This window comes from Eublepharis macularius, chromosome 1 (assembly GCF_028583425.1).
Source record: "Eublepharis macularius isolate TG4126 chromosome 1, MPM_Emac_v1.0, whole genome shotgun sequence".
NCBI lineage: Eukaryota > Metazoa > Chordata > Lepidosauria > Squamata > Eublepharidae > Eublepharis > Eublepharis macularius.
The window spans coordinates 179,815,293-179,832,950 of record NC_072790.1 but is presented as its reverse complement, the minus strand read 5'-3'; the positions used below and the strand labels follow the sequence as shown (position 1 = coordinate 179,832,950).

Below are 17,658 nucleotides of genomic sequence, written 5' to 3'. Positions count from 1 at the left end.
ATCCTTCTTCCAGGCCCAAGCCTGCTGGACGCGAGGGCACTCAAAGACCATTCTGGGGTGGGCTGCTGCTGCTCTCTCCCAGGATGCCCTCGTGTCAGAGGTGGGGAGGGAGGCTTGTGCCTGGAAGAAGGATTTGCGTCTTCAGCAGCTCGTTCAAAGAGCACACCTTGAGGTGCAGCTGTTTCTCTAGGTCTTCCCACTTTCTCCTTTCCCTTCCCCTTTGCTTTCTTCTGTCATTATTCCATCCCATCCCTCCAAGAAAAATAGTGCAACCCTTGTCTCATTTGGTCTGGCTCTAAGTTGCCCCATGCTGCCGCCGCTGCTGCTAGCACACAGCTGCAGGCCTGGCACGGCAGGTGGCCAGGGCGGTGTGGGACACTGAGCAGTTTGGGTGTGCATGCGCATGTGCATGCATGCATGAGCGCTCAGGGGCAGCAACAGCCCTGAAGCTGCCCCCGGCCTCAGGCACCAGAAACTCTGGCACTGGTCCTGCCAATAGGAACATATCTACATCAACAGACAGTACCCAGTAGAATAGTTTACAGACCGTGTCCCTGTTCAAAGCATCTCTCTGAGCCAATTCTTACAGAACAGCTATCTTACCTGAGTGAAAAAAGAGATTTGTTAGGAAACAGAAACTGACTTGTGTTCAGGAATAGTTCAGGAAAGTAACCTGTTCATTTCACTCCTGACAATGAGCCTTTAGTCTGTTCTAAGTTTGGCATTTCCCTGGTGAAACTGGCAAGGTGTTTGTTCAGAAATTCCCCAAAGAGTAGGCAATTTCATATCCTGTGTTACTTAAAATAAAAAAAAAATCAGTTTACTGCAGTTATGTTCCACTTACCTGGCACTGTGTGTACAGGACATTTAAAATGTTTTGTCTATCCTACTCTTCCTAAATTATAGTTCTGTCTTATCTAGCCACTTCTCTTAACTGAGCATTGGCCACTATAGTTTGGAGCTTTTTCATGAATGTTTTGCTGAGAAGAGAAACAAAAACTCTCAGAATAAATAAATTAAATAGTATTGTCACAACTTGATTCGTCATCATGCCTAATCACATACTTAATTGCAGATTGTACATAGTGAATTTCTACAGTAGATCAGTTTGAACAGTTTTTTTAACAAAAGAAAGAATAGGCACATAGGCATGCTGTCTTCCCTCACCATACTGGTATGTTTTATATAGGAATAAAGCACTGTGGTCTCATTTGAATGTGCAGGGTGCTTGCAGAGTAAAAGGCTTGATACTTGATATGTATAAGTTTGTTTGTCTGTCGCTCCTGAAGTAGCCCCTCCCTGCTGCAAGTGAAGATTCTGTTCCGTGTCAGTTGTAAAATGTCGGTTACAGAAACTGTCTCTCTCTCCTGTATAAGTGATGAATATGTGTCTCTCGCAGTTTGTTGTATATGTATTATTGTAAACAGTTCTTAAATGAAACTCTTCTTTCACTAAACAAACTTAAATTATATTTCTTCTCATTGGACTTCACTGTGTGGAAAGGTGGTATATCCTTCACCAGGTGAGTGATGGGATATGCCCCATATTGAGAGTCACAGAGATATCTCTCCCCCCTCACATTTTAAACATGTGAAACTAGTTGGTAAGTCCCTTAGGGATGAGCAAGTCACTTGCTTGTATACTATTCCCCACGTAAATTCAGAGATGTGATTTAACTGTGTATTTCCCGCCCGCCCCCCCTTTGAAAGTACAGGGCAAGCTACTGTGCTTAGTCTCTGTTTAAAAACAAAGCTCTAATCTCATTTTTTTTTGTGGGGGGGAACCTAGCTTTACTGAGTCACCTCGTTCTTGTCAATCTGCAAAAAACTGTTCAGAAGCCTATTGCTTGTTCAGGCCACCGGTCTAGACAGCAGGCCTGCCGTATCCACAGAGGTGGTGCTGGCAGCCACCTCAAGCACTGGACTCTGAAGGACGTGCTGTGCCGGCCCCCACTGACCCCCCCATCCAGAAGTGGGCCGCATCCCCGCTCACTTCTCCACCCCTTCGCCGCTGCTGCCTGCCTCAGCTCAGATCCCGGTGAGCCGACCACCCAGGTGGCACGGCAGAAAGTGGGGAAGCAAGCAGGGAAGAGGGCTGCCTCAGGTGAGGGGGATGCTCCTGCATGATGATGTCACAAATGATGTCATTGTGCGAGGGTGGAGCACGTGCGCGCACAGGCCAAGGGGCACAAGTAGGTATCTCGCCTCAGGAGCCGGAAACCCTGGCACCGGCCCTGCTAGACAGTACCAAAGTTTTCACTTTGGGAATATAAAAAGTGTGGATTTGCACAAGATCAACCATTAGTTCACCTCCCTCTTTGTAGTATGCCTTCATACCACGTGCCAGAGGAGAACAGATTAGTATGACTCTACCTCAGCAAGGCTGCTCCAGTTACCTGAGGAGTGGATATTGCCTCATTACTTTTGAATAGTAAATTGGAGGGTTATGCAGCAGGGAGGATATCTGTTTATCTGAAACAAAATGACACTAGAAGTATTTTAAACTGCCTGGAGATGGTGGTTGATAACACTATTTTGCATTATATCAACATTGTTAATAAAGTGTCTCCACAGATGCATGGTTTTAAGAGTAAAACACTGACAGAATTGTTGTATGCAGAGTTACATGCTTTTGAGTCAATGAGCTTAAAGAAGGGTGTAACTCTGCTTAGGGGGGACTGTGTGTTGTCGCAGCATTCTTGATATCCTTTGGCAATTTTCTTGAATGCAATAACCACTGAAGTTGGGTCATTGTGCCCTTTTAGTTCTCCTTTGTCCTTTTTTGCAGCCCAGTCTTGGGAGTGATAGTCATCCTGAGCCAAGCACATCTCTGTCACATTCCATTTTTATGTTTGGGCTACAGCTTTGGAGCTTCTGTCCCGCAGTGTTAGCAAAGTCATGCCACACTACATTAGCTTGCTAATGACTGAAGAAATGGCTCCTTTGGTTGTCCCCAATGAATTCTCTCTTTACCTCCTTTCTTGAAACACTTCATCAGCTGTATTTGTTAGATGAACACCTGTACTATCCAGCTGCTTAAGTGGCCAGTAGAATCTTTTTCATCCATCAAACAGAGAGATAATGGCCCAAGGCAATCTTATTTTTCTGCAGGTTGCTTTACCTATATATCTCATAACAATATTTGATGGTATTTTTAATACAGTAGGAAAAAGTAGGGTAAGGATGGGGGGATTCAGTACAGATCATATCTAGTCAGTCATCCACATGAAAGACTTACAGGTGGAAAAAACTGACTTTGTAAGGGGTGAATATGCCGGAGGGGGGGGGGGGGGAGAATGTTTGCATGTTAATTAAAACATTAAAAATTTGGTATCTGTTTCTGCCATTCTTGTGTGGCTGTGCACATGGAAGTTATCCAATGTTGTCATTCCAATAGCCCTGTGAGACACATTCAATCAATAGAGAATGACGGGGGCTACAAGGGCCAGCCACCTCTTCCTCCTTGTCCCTGTGCCTTGCTTGCCCCGCGCCTGCTTCAGGACCACAAAGGCCGGGCAGGCTGCGGCAGGGGCAAAGCAGACATGGGGCATGCTAGCCGCAGCGTGGCTCAGGAAGCTTCACTGCTGCTGCCAGCGGAGAGCTCCCTACAGTCCCGGTTGCTGACAGCTTTGCCAGCCAGTGGCAAAATGGTGTAAGGGCACTTGCAGCCAAAGCAACTGCCAGGGGATCCCTTGAGCCAGCAGAAGGTGAGCTCCCTGCAGCCCCCCTCCAGCTGCCACCAGCTCAGCTCCTTGCAAAGAAGCCCCCTAAAAACCCCATCAACAAACTGGGAATTGATGGACCAGTATAGGGCACATGAATTGAGAGATGCACTGATGGGATGCCTACACTTCCCATCAAACCTTTTGGAAAACTGACACATGCCCTTCTCATGTCAGGCATCACTTCTAGCTTGGCTAGTAGTGAGCTTCCTCTCTGAGGACCCAACTACATATTATGTTTTCCTCGGTAACGTCCCAGGGTAGGGCAGAGAGTTACGTCCTAAGGTTCTGTACTTTCTAGTCAGATTGAGACCATGGCACACAACTGAGAGGCTTAGGCCGTCCCTTTGCACTGTTTTCCTGACCTGAACTCCAACAATCATAAAGTCTGTGTGCATGTCCCTAAAACTAGATAATAGCTTTATTTAATGTCTGCATTTTAAGATCTGTTTATGGTGGGAATATGTCCTTATAAAAATAATGTCACCATTCACTTTTGTTTTCCAGTTCTGGCATTTTGGAGACTGGATGGATGTGGTGATAGACGACCGATTGCCATTTCTCAATGGGAGATACTTGTCAGTCCATCCGCGCAGCACTAGTGAATTCTGGCCATCTCTACTTGAAAAAGCCTATGCCAAGTAAATATACTTAGAACTCACCCCTTTTCAGCCTCTTTTCCCATTAAGTGTGGACTATGTGAGGGATGTTTTAGAATACCCTGTGCTTATTTGGGATTATGGTCATTTCTTAGAATACTAGTAACAAGATGCTGCAATATACATATATTCATTGCTCAGACAGAATTACTAATCAAAAAGTAGGCATGCATTTCCTGGGTTCACTTGTGGACTCTATAAGCTTACAGTGCCATTCTAACAACACGTTCCTAAAAGTATGCCTCATTTACTAGACCTGGATAGGCTTTTGAGTAGACCAAAGCTGTTTCCAGATGGCTTACCTTCTGCTGCTCCATGCCGCAACAACACAGCTTGTGCTGTGGCGAATGCAAAATATCGTGTTTTCTCGCGCGAGTTTTGTGCGATGTTGCGCAAAACTCACGTGAGAAAACGCACTATTTCGCGTTTTCTCCGGCACGAGCTGCGACGTTGCGGCATGGAGCGGCAGAAGGTAAGCCGTCTGGAAACGGCCCTGCTAAGGATAGCAGTGTGGAACTAAATCTTAGCTTCTGCTTCGAGTATCAACTTTATTTTTTGAAACCTGCGCCTGTATTTCTTCTCCATCTTCTGTCTGCCTTCTGGATCTAGATTATCGTCGTTGTCCTACTGTGCAGCCCCACATTGGGACTGCGCAGGCGCAGGCCAGCCGCGGAGAAGATTCTTTTAGCTTCTAGAATTGTGACGGGGACGTTCAGGCCCACCGCGCATGGGCGCCGGTGTTCCCGCCAATTTTGAAAGTACAAGTACCCGAACGTCCCCGGCATTCCCTCAGTTCCTTTTTCGCCGCCGTTCGAAAAGGTTCTTTAGCTGCCGCTCGTTTCTTCGGAGTTTTTTCTCTTGTGAGTTAGTGTTTCCTCGTCCATCTGTGGGAAACACCTTCACCATGTCCCAATCCTCTTTGTTTAAAAAATGCCAGCAGTGTGGCACTAAAATGACCCACTCAGACGGTCATGACCTGTGCCTTATCTGTTTGGGCGAGGGGCACATCGTGGAGTGCTGTAAGTTCTGCATGGCCTTCACCCCGAAGGCGCAGAACGACCGCAAGGCCAGGCTCCGGGCCTTCCTTTGGGACGCCAACCTTCTGCCGCCCAAACCTTCTGGATCGTCCGGGAGCAGGCCCAGCTCTATCGCTCCCTCGCCAGCTCCACGTAAGTCGCCGGAACCGCTCCCCTCGGATCCGACGGGGCCACCCGTTCCGGAGGGCTCGACTGCCTCCGGTTCCGTGAGTGCTCCATCCAGCCGGAAGGCGAAGAAACGCGCTTCTTCGAAGCCTTCTTCGAAACCTTTGGCCACTGAGGCTTCTTCGGAGCCCCCGCCAAAAAAGGCAAATGCCAGGTCGAAATCCAAGAGCCGTGCTTTATCGCCGGCCCCGACTTCATTGGCTGGTTCGCCTCCCAGATCAGCCCCTCCTGCCGAGGACGTCAGGAGTCTCCTGCGCACCCCGTCGCCTCCTCGTACGCCTCCTCCGGTGGTTCCAGACGACTATGAATCGTTCCCTTGTTTTTCGGAACCGTTCCAGGAGTTTGAATGCTCCCTGCCATCCGCTCCGGTCCCGTCGGAGGTCTCCGTTACGTCGCAGCCAGTCTTGTCGGTTCCGGCGCCGTTTCACCGATCCGTTCCAGTGCCTGCTGCTCTACCTCCTTGGCAGCCTGTCCCGGGCTTTGGGAACGTAGCCTCCTGGCAAGATTTCGTGGCTTGGATCCAACAGTCCGCCCCCTTCCTGCCTGGCCCATCGGCGCCCTTGACCTCAGTTCCGGCACCGTCGACTCTGCCTCTTGCTCCGCCTGCCGCTCGGCCGCATCGCCATCTTTCGGCTCCCGAGCCTTGTACCTCGGTTCCGACGGAACGCCCTTCGGTTCCGACACAGACCCCGGCGGCTTTCTCCGACTCCGAGGATGAAGAGGGCCTGGCGTCTCCATCAGAGTACTCCTCAGACGCGGCCTCCACCCCTTCCCCTGATGATGCTGTGGGGGAGCTCCGTTTGTCGTCCCCTAATGACGACTACAGAGTATTCGCGGAGCAGCTGGTCCGGATGGCCGCAGCACTGGAGCTTGATGTCGCCTCCTCAACCTCAAAACCCAAGAGCAAGCTGCTGGAGCCGTTGTACTCTGGGTCTCCTGCCTCGGTGGCGTTCCCCCCTGTCGAGGATCTCATCAACAATGCCCTCGCGCTCTGGCAGACCCCTGCTTCCGTGCCGCCTACGGCCAAGAAGGTCGAGAAATATTATCGGCTCAAACAGGAGGATTGCCCTTACCTCTTCACCCATCCGAAACCCTCTTCCATCGTGGCCGAGGAGGGTCAAGCTCGGTTCCGACGCGGTTCCTCCTCGGCTCCGTCGGATCGGGAGGGCAGAAAGCTAGATGGCATTGGTCGGAAGGTGTATTCTTCGGCTTCCCTGGGGTTCCGTATCGCCAATTTCCAAGTGATAATGGGCTCCTACAATCTCTTCTTGTGGAAGCGACTACCCTCCTACCTCTCTGACCTTCCCGACGATCGCCGTAACTTGGTCAAGGCTCTCCAGGCTGAGGCTTTCCGGTTGTCGAAGCAACAGATGACAGCTGGCAAGGACGCCGCCGACTCTGCTGCACGTGCAATGGCATCCTCAGTGCTCTTGCGTCGGCACACCTGGCTTCGATCTACAGCCCTGCCCCCCGAGAAGAAGGCCAAGGTCGAGGATTTCCCGTTTGAGGGTCCCCAGCTCTTCTCAGAGAAAACGGATGAGTCCCTTTCTCTCATGAAGAAGAACCAGCAGACGGCCAAGTCCCTCGGGGTTGCGCCTTCGGTTCCGCAGTCGGGTCCGAGATATCGGTACGGCAAGTTCCGGTCCTATCAGTCCCCCTACCAGCAGTTCCAACAGCGCCAAGGAAGGTTCTTCTCGGGCCAATCCTATGGCCACCGTTCCTACTCTGGCCAGCAGCGCCATTCTTCGAGACACTCCGGCCGGTCTTTCGCACCCCCCTCGTTGTGCTTCTTGTTGTAATGTTGTTTTACAAAATAATGTTTTGGAGCTGGTTAACAAAGGTGCTGTCCGGGTGGTCGATGTCTCTACTTCCCCTTGGGGGTTTTACTCGAGATACTTTCTTGTGGATAAGAAAGATGGGGGGTCTCGACCCATTTTGGACCTTCGGGCCCTTAATACCTACTTGAAGGTGGGAAAGTTTAGGATGCTTACCCTGTCACGAGTCTTGGAACTCTTGGAGTCAGGCGTCTGGATGGCCATTTTAGATCTCAAAGACGCCTACTTCCACATTTCCATCTTTAACGGCCACAGGAAATATCTCCGTTTTACCTGTGGTGGCGCTGTTTATGAATACACAGCCTTGCCCTTTGGCCTGGCCTCGGCGCCCAGGGTGTTCACAAAATGTATGGCCACCGTGGTGGCACATTTACGGTCTAATGGCTGTTTTATCTACCCATATTTGGATGACTGGCTCCTGGTGGGTCCCTCCGCTGACTCCCTCCGAGACTCTGTTGCCCTCACCTTGTCCGTGCTAGACGGACTGGGGCTAGTTGTTAATTTGGGGAAGTCTGTTTTGTCCCCGGTTACGAGCATTAGGTTCATCGGGGTCCACTTCGACTCTCTGCTGGGCCGGGCTTATCTACCCCCGGACCGCTTGCACAGGCTGTCCTCCCTGGCCCGCCACTTCGTGCATAACCGGTTCCAAACTGCCCTCCTGATTCAAACGTTGTTGGGTCTCATGGCCTCCTCCACAGGGGTGGTATTTTTTGCACACCTGCACATGAGGCCTCTGCAAAACTGGTTTGTTCGGGTTTTCAACCCCCTCACTATGAGTCAACATCGTGGGTTTTCCATCCCAAGGGTGATACAGCGGTCCTTGGTGTGGTGGACTGTCCCTGAGAATTTGTCCAAGGGTTGTCCTTTTGGTCCCTTCCTGCCGGAGGTCACCGTCTTTACGGACGCTTCCAATCTAGGCTGGTGAGGGCGTTGTGGACGACTGTCTGCTCACGGTGTTTGGTCCTCCCTTGAGGTGAACATGCACATTAACCTCTTAGAGCTTAGAGCGATCCGTTACTCCCTTGCTTCTTTTGCAGATGTCATTCGGAACAAGAGGGTGCAGGTCCTGTCGGACAATACCACGGCCTGTTACTATCTCAACAAGCAGGGAGGAACGGTCTCGCTCAAGCTCTGCAGGGAAGCGACTACACTCTGGAACTGGGCCATTACCAACAACGTCCTGCCCAAGGCCTTTCATATTGCTGGGGAGAGCAACACAGCAGCAGACACGCTGAGCAGGGTGTTTTTGCCCCAACATGAGTGGTCCCTCAACAGGGCTTACCTCCACGTGGTTTTCCGCATGTGGGGCACCCCGCTCGTCGACCTCTTCGCCACAACCCACAACACGCAGGCTCCCCTGTTCTGCTCCCGGGCCGGGATTGGCCATCGCTCGCTGGGGGATGCCTTCCAGATACCCTGGTCTCCAGGGCTCTTTTATGCCTTCCCGACCTTCCCACTCCTTCACAAGGTCCTCTCCAGGATCAGAGCCTTCCGAACCCATTGTATCCTGATTGCCCCCCGGTGGCCTCGCCAGGATTGGTTCCCCCTTTTACTCTCCCTGTCACAGGGGCGATGTCTCCTGCTGCCACACGCCCCAGACCTGCTAATCAGGGACGGGGTGTGGCATCACGATGTGGCAGTGCTAAATCTGACTGCCTGGCTCCTCTGCACCCCAGCGTAGGCCTCTCTACTCGGGTGCTTAATGTGATCTTGAATGCCCGAAAACCGTCTACCAGGTTGTCCTACCAGAGGAAGTGGTCACGTTTCTCCAGGTGGTTGGCCCCCAAAGGGGTTTCCCCTTTCACTTGCCCGCTACCTGTCATTCTGGACTACCTCCTGGGCCTGTGCTCCCAAGGTCTGGCGTTCTCCAGTGTTAAAGTGCACATCTCTCTGCCTTCCATGAGCAGATTGATGGGAAGACTGTGTTTGCACATTGGCTGTCCAAACAGTTCCTGAAGGGCCTATTAAAGTCCTTTCCTCCTAGGGCCCATCCTATTCCTCAATGGAGCCTAACCCTGGTGCTCTCCCGTTTGATGCTCTCCCCTTTTGAGCCTCTGTCTACCTGTCCCTTGCCTCTGCTCACGCAGAAGGTGGCCTTTTTGGTGGCAGTCACTTCCTCCAGGCGGGTAGGGGAGTTGTCTGCTCTACGGTGTGACCCCCCCTTCCTGCAGTTCTTCCCCGGTATGGTCATGCTCCACACTAGTATGCAGTTCCTGCCCAAGGTGGTTTCCAAATTTCACCTGCGACAGAAGGTGGTCCTCCCTTCCTTTTTTCCTACACCCTCTTCCCCAGAGGAACGTACTCTACACACGTTGGATGTGAAACGTGCTTTATTGTTTTATTTACATCGCACCAAATGTTTCAGGAAATCTCCTGCCCTGTTTTTGTGTTACTCTGGTCCTCGCAAGGGCTCACCAGCTTCTGCCCAGTCTATCTCTCGCTGGATTGTGTCTGCGATTAAACTTTGTTATCAGCAAGCTGGAGTCCGGTGCCCGTTGTTGATTACTGCTCATTCTACTCGAGCACAAGCTGCCTCTGCTGCCTTCCTGCGAGGAGTGCCGCTCCAGGACGTCTGCCAAGCTGCAACGTGGTCTACTGCTGACACTTTCATCAAACATTATTCTATAGACGTAAATGCACGCCGTGAATCCGCTGTTGGCACGGCTGTTCTGCATTCTTTGTTCACATAGACACTCACACCCACCCTCATTGGTGAGACGCTAGCTATTCTCCCAGTGTGGGGCTGCACAGAAGGACGACGACGATAAACAGGGTTTCTCACCTGTAACTGTTGATCGTCGAGTCTCTTCTGTGCAGACACACATTCCCTCCCACCTGCCCCGCTGTGAGTGCTTGGTTTACTCAATTGTTTCTCCGGCGGCTCAGGTGAACTGAGGGAATGCCGGGGACGTTCGGGTACTTGTACTTTCAAAATTGGCGGGAACACCGGCGCGCATGCGCGGTGGGCCCGAACGTCCCCGTCACAATTCTAGAAGCTAAAAGAATCTTCTCCGCGGCTGGCCTGCGCCTGCGCAGTCCCAATGTGTGTCTGCACAGAAGAGACTCAACAGTTACAGGTGAGAAACCCTGTTTTTCTCACCTGGAGTTACCTCATCAATCTAACCATCAATATATGAAGTCTACCCTCCATGCCCTAGTGAAGGCAGCCCATCCCACAGCTGCTTTGCACTCCTACTGGAATTGTATCAGACCATTTCACAAATTATTCTGCTGGATAACTTGGCTGCATGAAATGACAGAGTGTATTAAAAAATTGAAAAGTACTCTCTGTTATGATTGCTAAAATGACGGTTGTTGATAATGACAATAATAATGCATGGAACATTTTTTTGCCACCACTTCATAGTAGGACTCCATGGAGTTGAGTCATTTGGACACATTAGGTCTGTGGCATGCACTGCTAGCTAGTTTCAGATGCAAGTAAGAATTGCCTTGCTGGAATACATCCAATCAAACATTCTGTTCCCACCGGTGGCCAGATGTTCCTGGAAGATTACACCACCAGATATTTGCATTGGGTGGATCCTATGGACTATTTCCACTAATAGCAGAATTTTCCTCAGGCATGAGGAGTCTTCTACTGATGCCAGAGGCAGCAGAATAGCCTCTTGTGACAATGGAAGATTCCTTTAATTGGAGGAAAACTACTGTTAGCAGAACAGATCCATGGACCCGGAGCCTTCTGCCAGCATTTGTTAACCAGAAGTGTATGGCTTTTTAAAAAAAAAAAAAAAATTTATTGGGTTAGAACATTAATATTTTAACATTACATTACATTCAATTTTCCCCTAATTTTTCATTTCTAACCCCCTCCCTTTTCCCCCCCTTTTGTTGACTTCCAACAGCTTTCCCACCCTCTGTCCCTTTTCCCTTACTTCTATTAACTTCCTCTGTCTAAAACAAATATATATTCTCCATTATATTAAGCAGTACATCTTTAACTCTTTTACTTATTATACATCCAAACTATACTTCTTTAGATAAACAATTTGTCCCATTTTCCAGTTTTGAATATTTCTATATATCATAAACCATAAAAATTTCCCACATTTAAATCAAACAATTTGATTTGTTCTCTATATATTAATCATTTCTTCTTTTTATAGTATTTCTATATAACTCATCACATAGTCAGTCGTTTTAACTCTTCTATACCTTCAGTTTGGTGCGTATAAGTCTTATCAAGTAAAAAAAAATATTGTTAATTACTCAATCCTCATGTTTAAACCGTTAATTATTCTCTATCAATATTCTATCAATTAACCTTTACATATCTATATATATCTCAATCTAACTGCTTATAAATTCACATTTCTCTTCCTCCCCCGGTAAAGTCACCCCTCTCTTTTATACTTTTATTGTACTTCAGTAGTTCTCAAACTGCCACAGTTTTCCTCCCACCTCCCACTTCTTCTCCAGATATTGTTTCAGCTTCTCCCAGTCTGTGTTAAACTGCCCTGAGTCCAGATCTCTCAGTTTTCTTGTCATCTTATCCATTTCAGCCATATACAGCAATTTGTAGATCCAATCTTCAATAGTTGGCACTTCTTGTACTTTCCATTTCTGCGCATACAAAAGTCTAGCTGCTGCAGTCATATAAAATATCAACGTCCTATGATGGGCTGGAATTCCCTCCATTCCCAAGTTTAGCAGCAGGAGTTCTGGGTTCTTATTTATTTGAAACTGTAAAATTTCACTCATTTCTCTTATTATTTCCCCCCAGAACTGCCTAGCTACCTCACACGACCACCACATATGGTAGAGGGAGCCCTTGTGCTTCCTACATTTCCAGCATTTATTAGAGGTGTTCAAGTTCCCTAGCGCAATCTTCTTTGGTGTCATGTACCAACGATAAATCATTTTAAAAATGTTTTCTTTGATATTAATACATGTCGTTGTCTTCATTGTAGTTTTCCACAGGTATTCCCATGCCTCCATTGTTATTTCTTTATTAAAGTTTATAGCCCATTTCACCATTTGTGTTTTAACTATCTCATCCTCGGTATACCATTTCAACAGTACTTGGTATACCTTGGATATTCTTTTCTTGTCTTCTTTAAAAAGGGTCTGCTCTAGTTCCGAGTTCTCTGTTCGTATGCCCCCTTTTGCAAAGTCCGAATTGTATAAGTCTCTAATCTGTCTGTACTGGAACCAATCATAGTTAGGTGATAGTTCCTCTTGCGTCTTTATTCTAAGTTTAGATACTTCAGTTTTAGTTATTTCTTTGTACGTTAAACATTGTTGTTCATTATCAACAGCTCTCGGATCTATCACCTCGTATGGAACCACCCACAAGGGGGTTCCTTCTTGTAGATAAATTCTGTACTTCTTCCAGATTGTATATAAACTTCTCCTTACAAAATGATGCAGGAACATCGAGTTGACCTTTACTTTGTCATGCCATAGATATGCGTGCCATCCAAAAATTTTTTTGTATCCCTCTAGGGCTAATAGTTTCTTATTCTTTAATGTCATCCACTCTTTTAACCAAACTAGGCAGATTGCATCATGATAAAGTCTCAGGTTGGGCAGTTGCATTCCGCCTCTTTCCTTTGCATCTTGTAGAACTTTTACTTTCACTCGAGGCTTCTTGCCTGCCCAAACAAAATCTGATATTTTCCTCTGCCATTTTTCAAATTGTTTAGAGTCTCTGATGATTGGTATTGTCTGTAGCAAAAACATTACTCTTGGTAACACATTCATCTTAACTGCTGCAATCCTGCCCAACCATGACAAATTCAGTCTATTCCATTTGATCAAGTCTCTCTCTATCTGAGTCCATAATTTTTCATAATTGTTCTTGAACAAATCTATATTTTTTGCAGTCAGCTCAACTCCCAAATATTTCACCTTACTAGTTACTTCACAGTCCGTTGTTTCCATTAACAATTGTTGTTTCTGCTTAGTCATGTTTTTGCATAATATCTTTGACTTCTTTTTGTTAATGAAGAAACCTGCCAAGTCACCAAACTCCTTGATCTTATCTATCACTTTTGGCATGTTCTCCAATGGATCTTCTACAATTAACATTATGTCATCTGCAAATGCTCTAACCTTGTATGAATAGTCCTTTATTTTTATTCCTCGTATTTCCTCATCTTGTCGTATTTGTATCATCAGAATCTCCAATACTAAAATGAACAACAATGGAGATAACGGGCAACCTTGTCTTGTTCCTTTACTAATCATCAATTTCTTGGTCAGTTCATCATTCACTACAATTGCTGCAGTCTGGTCTCTGTAAATTTCTTTAATTGCTCTGATGAATCTTTCTCCCAATTGTAGCTTTTCCATAGTGGCAAACAAAAAATCCCAGTTTAAATTGTCAAACGCTTTTTCAGCGTCTACAAAGAAGAAACCAACCTCTTTATCACAACGCTTGTCATAGTATTCAATAGCATTGATCACTGTCCTTAAATTGTCTCTTATTTGTCTGTCCGGCAAAAAGCCTGCTTGTTCTTCCTCTATGACTTCCGAGAGCCACCCCTTCAATCTCTCCGCCAATATCTTCGCAAAAATTTTATAATCATTGTTAAGTAATGATATAGGCCTGTAATTTTTCACGTTAGTCAGATCTTGGCCCTCTTTTGGGATCAATGATATATTCGCTTCGCTCCAAGTGTCTGGAATTCTTTGATCCCTGAAAACTCCGTTCATCACCTCTTTTAGGAATGGTGCCAGTTCGTTGGCCATTGTCTTATAAAATTTAGCCGTAAGTCCATCTGGCCCTGGCGCCTTTCCTAGATTTGCGGATTGTATTGCCTTACTTATTTCCTCATCAGTTACTTCACTGTTCAACTTATTTCTCCAAGCTTCCGAGATCTCTGGAAGTTTGGTTTTCTCCAAATATGATGCTATTGATTCTTTGGTTACTTCTTTTTTATTATACAGCTTAGCATAGAATTTATAAAAGGCTCTACTAATGGTAGTCTGCTCCAGGTACGTTTTATTTTCTTCACAGATTTTATTTATTATTTTCTTTTCCCTTTTCTTCTTCAATTGCCATGCCAAATATTTCCCAGGTTTATTAGCACCCTCAAAAGCTTTTTGATTCAGTCTTTTAAGGTTCCACTCCAATTCTTTATTACTCATTGCTGTTAACTGTTCTTGAAGAATTTTAATTTCCTGATGTATTTTCTTTTTCCCTGGTCTCTTTTTTAACTGTGCTTCTTTGGCCTTTATTTTCTCCTCAATCTCTTGTCTTTTCTCCTCTTTCTTTTTCCTTGCTCTGCCATTTAAGTCCATTAGTATGCCCCTTACAACTGCCTTGTACGCGTCCCAAACTCTACTGGTTGGTACTTCTTTATTCACGTTGTATTGTATAAAAAACTTTGTCTCTTTTCTCAATATTTCCATATTCTCACTTTCCTGTAACAAGTCCTCATTTATTCTCCAGGCTTTCCTTTTTCTCCTTTTTCCAAATTTCCACATAATTGGATTGTGATCTGAGCCTACCATCGGCATTATTTCTACCTCCTTAGTCCATAACGCTAAGTCCTTTGAGGCCCAGATCATATCAATTCTTGATAATGTAAGATGCCTTGCAGAATAAAAAGTAAACTGTTTGGTTTTAGGATATTCTCTCCTCCATACGTCTTCGAGAGTCTCTTGTTGAATCAACTCAAAAAAAAGCTTTGGCAATAGTCCTCTTTTCTTTTGTGCTGTTGTAGTCTTTTTGTCTAGTTCCAAATCTGTCACTCCATTGAAATCTCCAGCAAGAATTATCTGGTCATATACAAGATCGTCTAAATGCTTCCTTAAATCCTCAAAGAAGCTTTCCTTTGCACCGTTAGGTGCATAAAGTCCGACTACCAACACTCTCTTCAAATTCCAATTACATTCCACTGCTACAAATCTAGCTTCAACATCTCTCATAACAAATTTTGGCTGCAGCTCCTCTTTTATGTACAACACCACTCCTCTTTTTTTCTTGTTAGAGGCCGCTACAAATTCTTTGCCCAATTTTCCAGATTTTAAATATTTTACATCCTGTTTTCTAATATGGGTCTCCTGCAAACAAACAATATCACATTTTTGTTTTAGTAGCCAATGAAAAATATTTTTCCTCTTATTCGGTGAGTTTAGTCCATTTACATTCCAAGATAATACTTTACACTCCATATTCATGGTTTTGTTGGTAAGTCTTTTTCATTGTCCTTGATAAATCTCTCCATCTCCCGCTCAGATCTGATGCGTTTTTTTGCCCCTCCAAACTCAAAGGACACTCCTTCCGGTAACTCCCATCTGTATCTGATATTCATGTCCTTCAAAGTCTGAATTAGCACTCTATATTTTTTCCTGTCCAGCAACACTGATCTGGGCAGTTCCTTCATTATGATAATCGTCTTGCCATCGATCTCCAATGGATCTTGAAATTGTTTTGTCACAATCCTCTCTTTCATGTTTCTAGTTGTAAACTGCACAATCACATCCCTTGGTAGTTTCCTCTGGGTTGCAATTCTCGAGTTCACACGGTACGCCACATCTAGGATAGCCACAATTTCCTCCTCCTCCTTCCCCAGGTAATCAGCCAACACCTCAGTCATCTGTTCTTGCGCTGACTTCCCTTCCACTTCTGGCAGACCACGAAAACGAAGCTGCTTCTCCATGTGTTTAGTTTCTGCAACTGACATCCTCCCCTTCACCAGTCTCATCTCTGTTTGTTGCGTGTCTATTAAATTCTCCATCGCGTCTTCTACTGTTTTAACTCTCTGCTGCGTTCCTTGTAATTCACTACTAATCGTTTCCACGCCTTTTTTCACTTCTGACAGCTCCGACTTTACTGTCTGTGTAACTTCTTTGACCTCTTTAATAAGCTCCAATTTCGTGTCCTTAAGTTCTTTCATCATGTCTATAAGTTTTTTGTCCAAATTTTCTATTGCCGATTGCCACTCTTTTTTCGACATCGTGGGGCTTGCTTTAGCTCGCTCCCACGAATCTGCTCTCTTCCTTAGCTCCGTGGCGTATATTTAAACGTTTTCCTTTTTTTTCAAATGTCCCAATCTTTGCCAAAATTAATTTTTTTGTATCCAAAATGTCGGGCGTCTTTTCTCTATGGTTTCTCTATGTTATTGTAATCCAAGATGGCCTACTTCCTCTTCCGCTGAAGCCGCGACCCTTCCCCTTTCAAAAATGGCGATTCCCTACTTCCTGTCCGTCGGCAAGGGCCGCTTCCCTCCAGCCACTCTATTGTTGTTACGCACTTCCTGTCTCCCGTCTTCCCACAGCAGGTCTCGCGATGGTGTCTTTTTCCCACAGCTCCAAAACCACAGGTATTCAAAACAATAGTCCGATTTTTGCAATAACTTCTTTAAATTTAGTCTCTTTTAAAATACAACTCCTGCCGAGTCTTCGCCTCCTTTTCACTAGTCTGTTGCAGTTTAAAAATCTACTTTCTTTCCTCTCTGTTTTTATCAATCTGTCCCGTTTCAAGAGATAGCGATCTTTACCTTCTCTTCAACTTTCTCGGGTTGTAATCGCTGTTTCGATCTTAAATTCTCCTCTCGACTTCCCTCCCCGATCGAAGCTTGGGTATGTAGGTCTTATGCCAGCCGAATTGGCCCCAAAACTGCCGCAGAGATTATAGCCGACCCGTCGCAAGGTGGGACCTCAAGGATCGGGGGGGAGACTCCTTGAGTAGAGCCCCCCCTCGTCCGAGATCTAGCTCACCCTAGGGTCTTGTTGCCTGCTCCCCGCCTGAGAGCAGTCGGCCGCGGGCTATTTTCACCCCTCCGGCCGGTTAAAACGGCAGTCCGGTCAGCTCCGCGAATGGAGCTGCGTTAGACCTCCATGAATCCCAAACCGGAAGTCCCAGAAGTGTATGGCTTTTGAATGTAAAGGTTCCTTCTTGCTAACATACTCACGATGAGCTACCAATACATTAATTATAAACTACAGGAAGTAAGTTTTTAGCTTCTGTCAGGTCTGTTGCCCACAGTCCCTCCATCTTTGTGAGTTTTGCAATCATCTTCTGTGTGTGTGTGTGTGTAGTTTTCCACATAAGCTGTCCAGCTCCTGGGAAGACTGCACTCTTATCTAAGATGGCTCACCACAGCGGCCTTGGGACAGTTACTGCCTACTCTCCCACTGACTATACCCAGCTGGTTGGGCACCGAGGGTGGGGGGCTTACAGAGAGGGACTGAAACTTTGTAGCAAGCATTCCATATGTCATTCTCAACAAGAGCCCTGTGTACAGCCAGACGCTTTTAATTGCCTCTGT

General features: G+C 46.5%; 1 protein-coding gene across 3 annotated transcripts in view; it reads left to right on the top strand.

Annotated features, from left to right (window-relative positions):
* Positions 1-17,658, top strand: part of LOC129336141 (calpain-13-like) — a 148,111-nt gene that overhangs the window by 45,713 nt on the left and 84,740 nt on the right. For all 3 annotated transcript variants that reach the window (XM_054989364.1, XM_054989280.1, XM_054989199.1), the window contains exon 5: positions 4,229-4,362. In XM_054989364.1, coding sequence (XP_054845339.1) covers positions 4,229-4,362 — 134 coding nt within the window. The remainder of the gene's footprint in view (positions 1-4,228; positions 4,363-17,658) is intronic.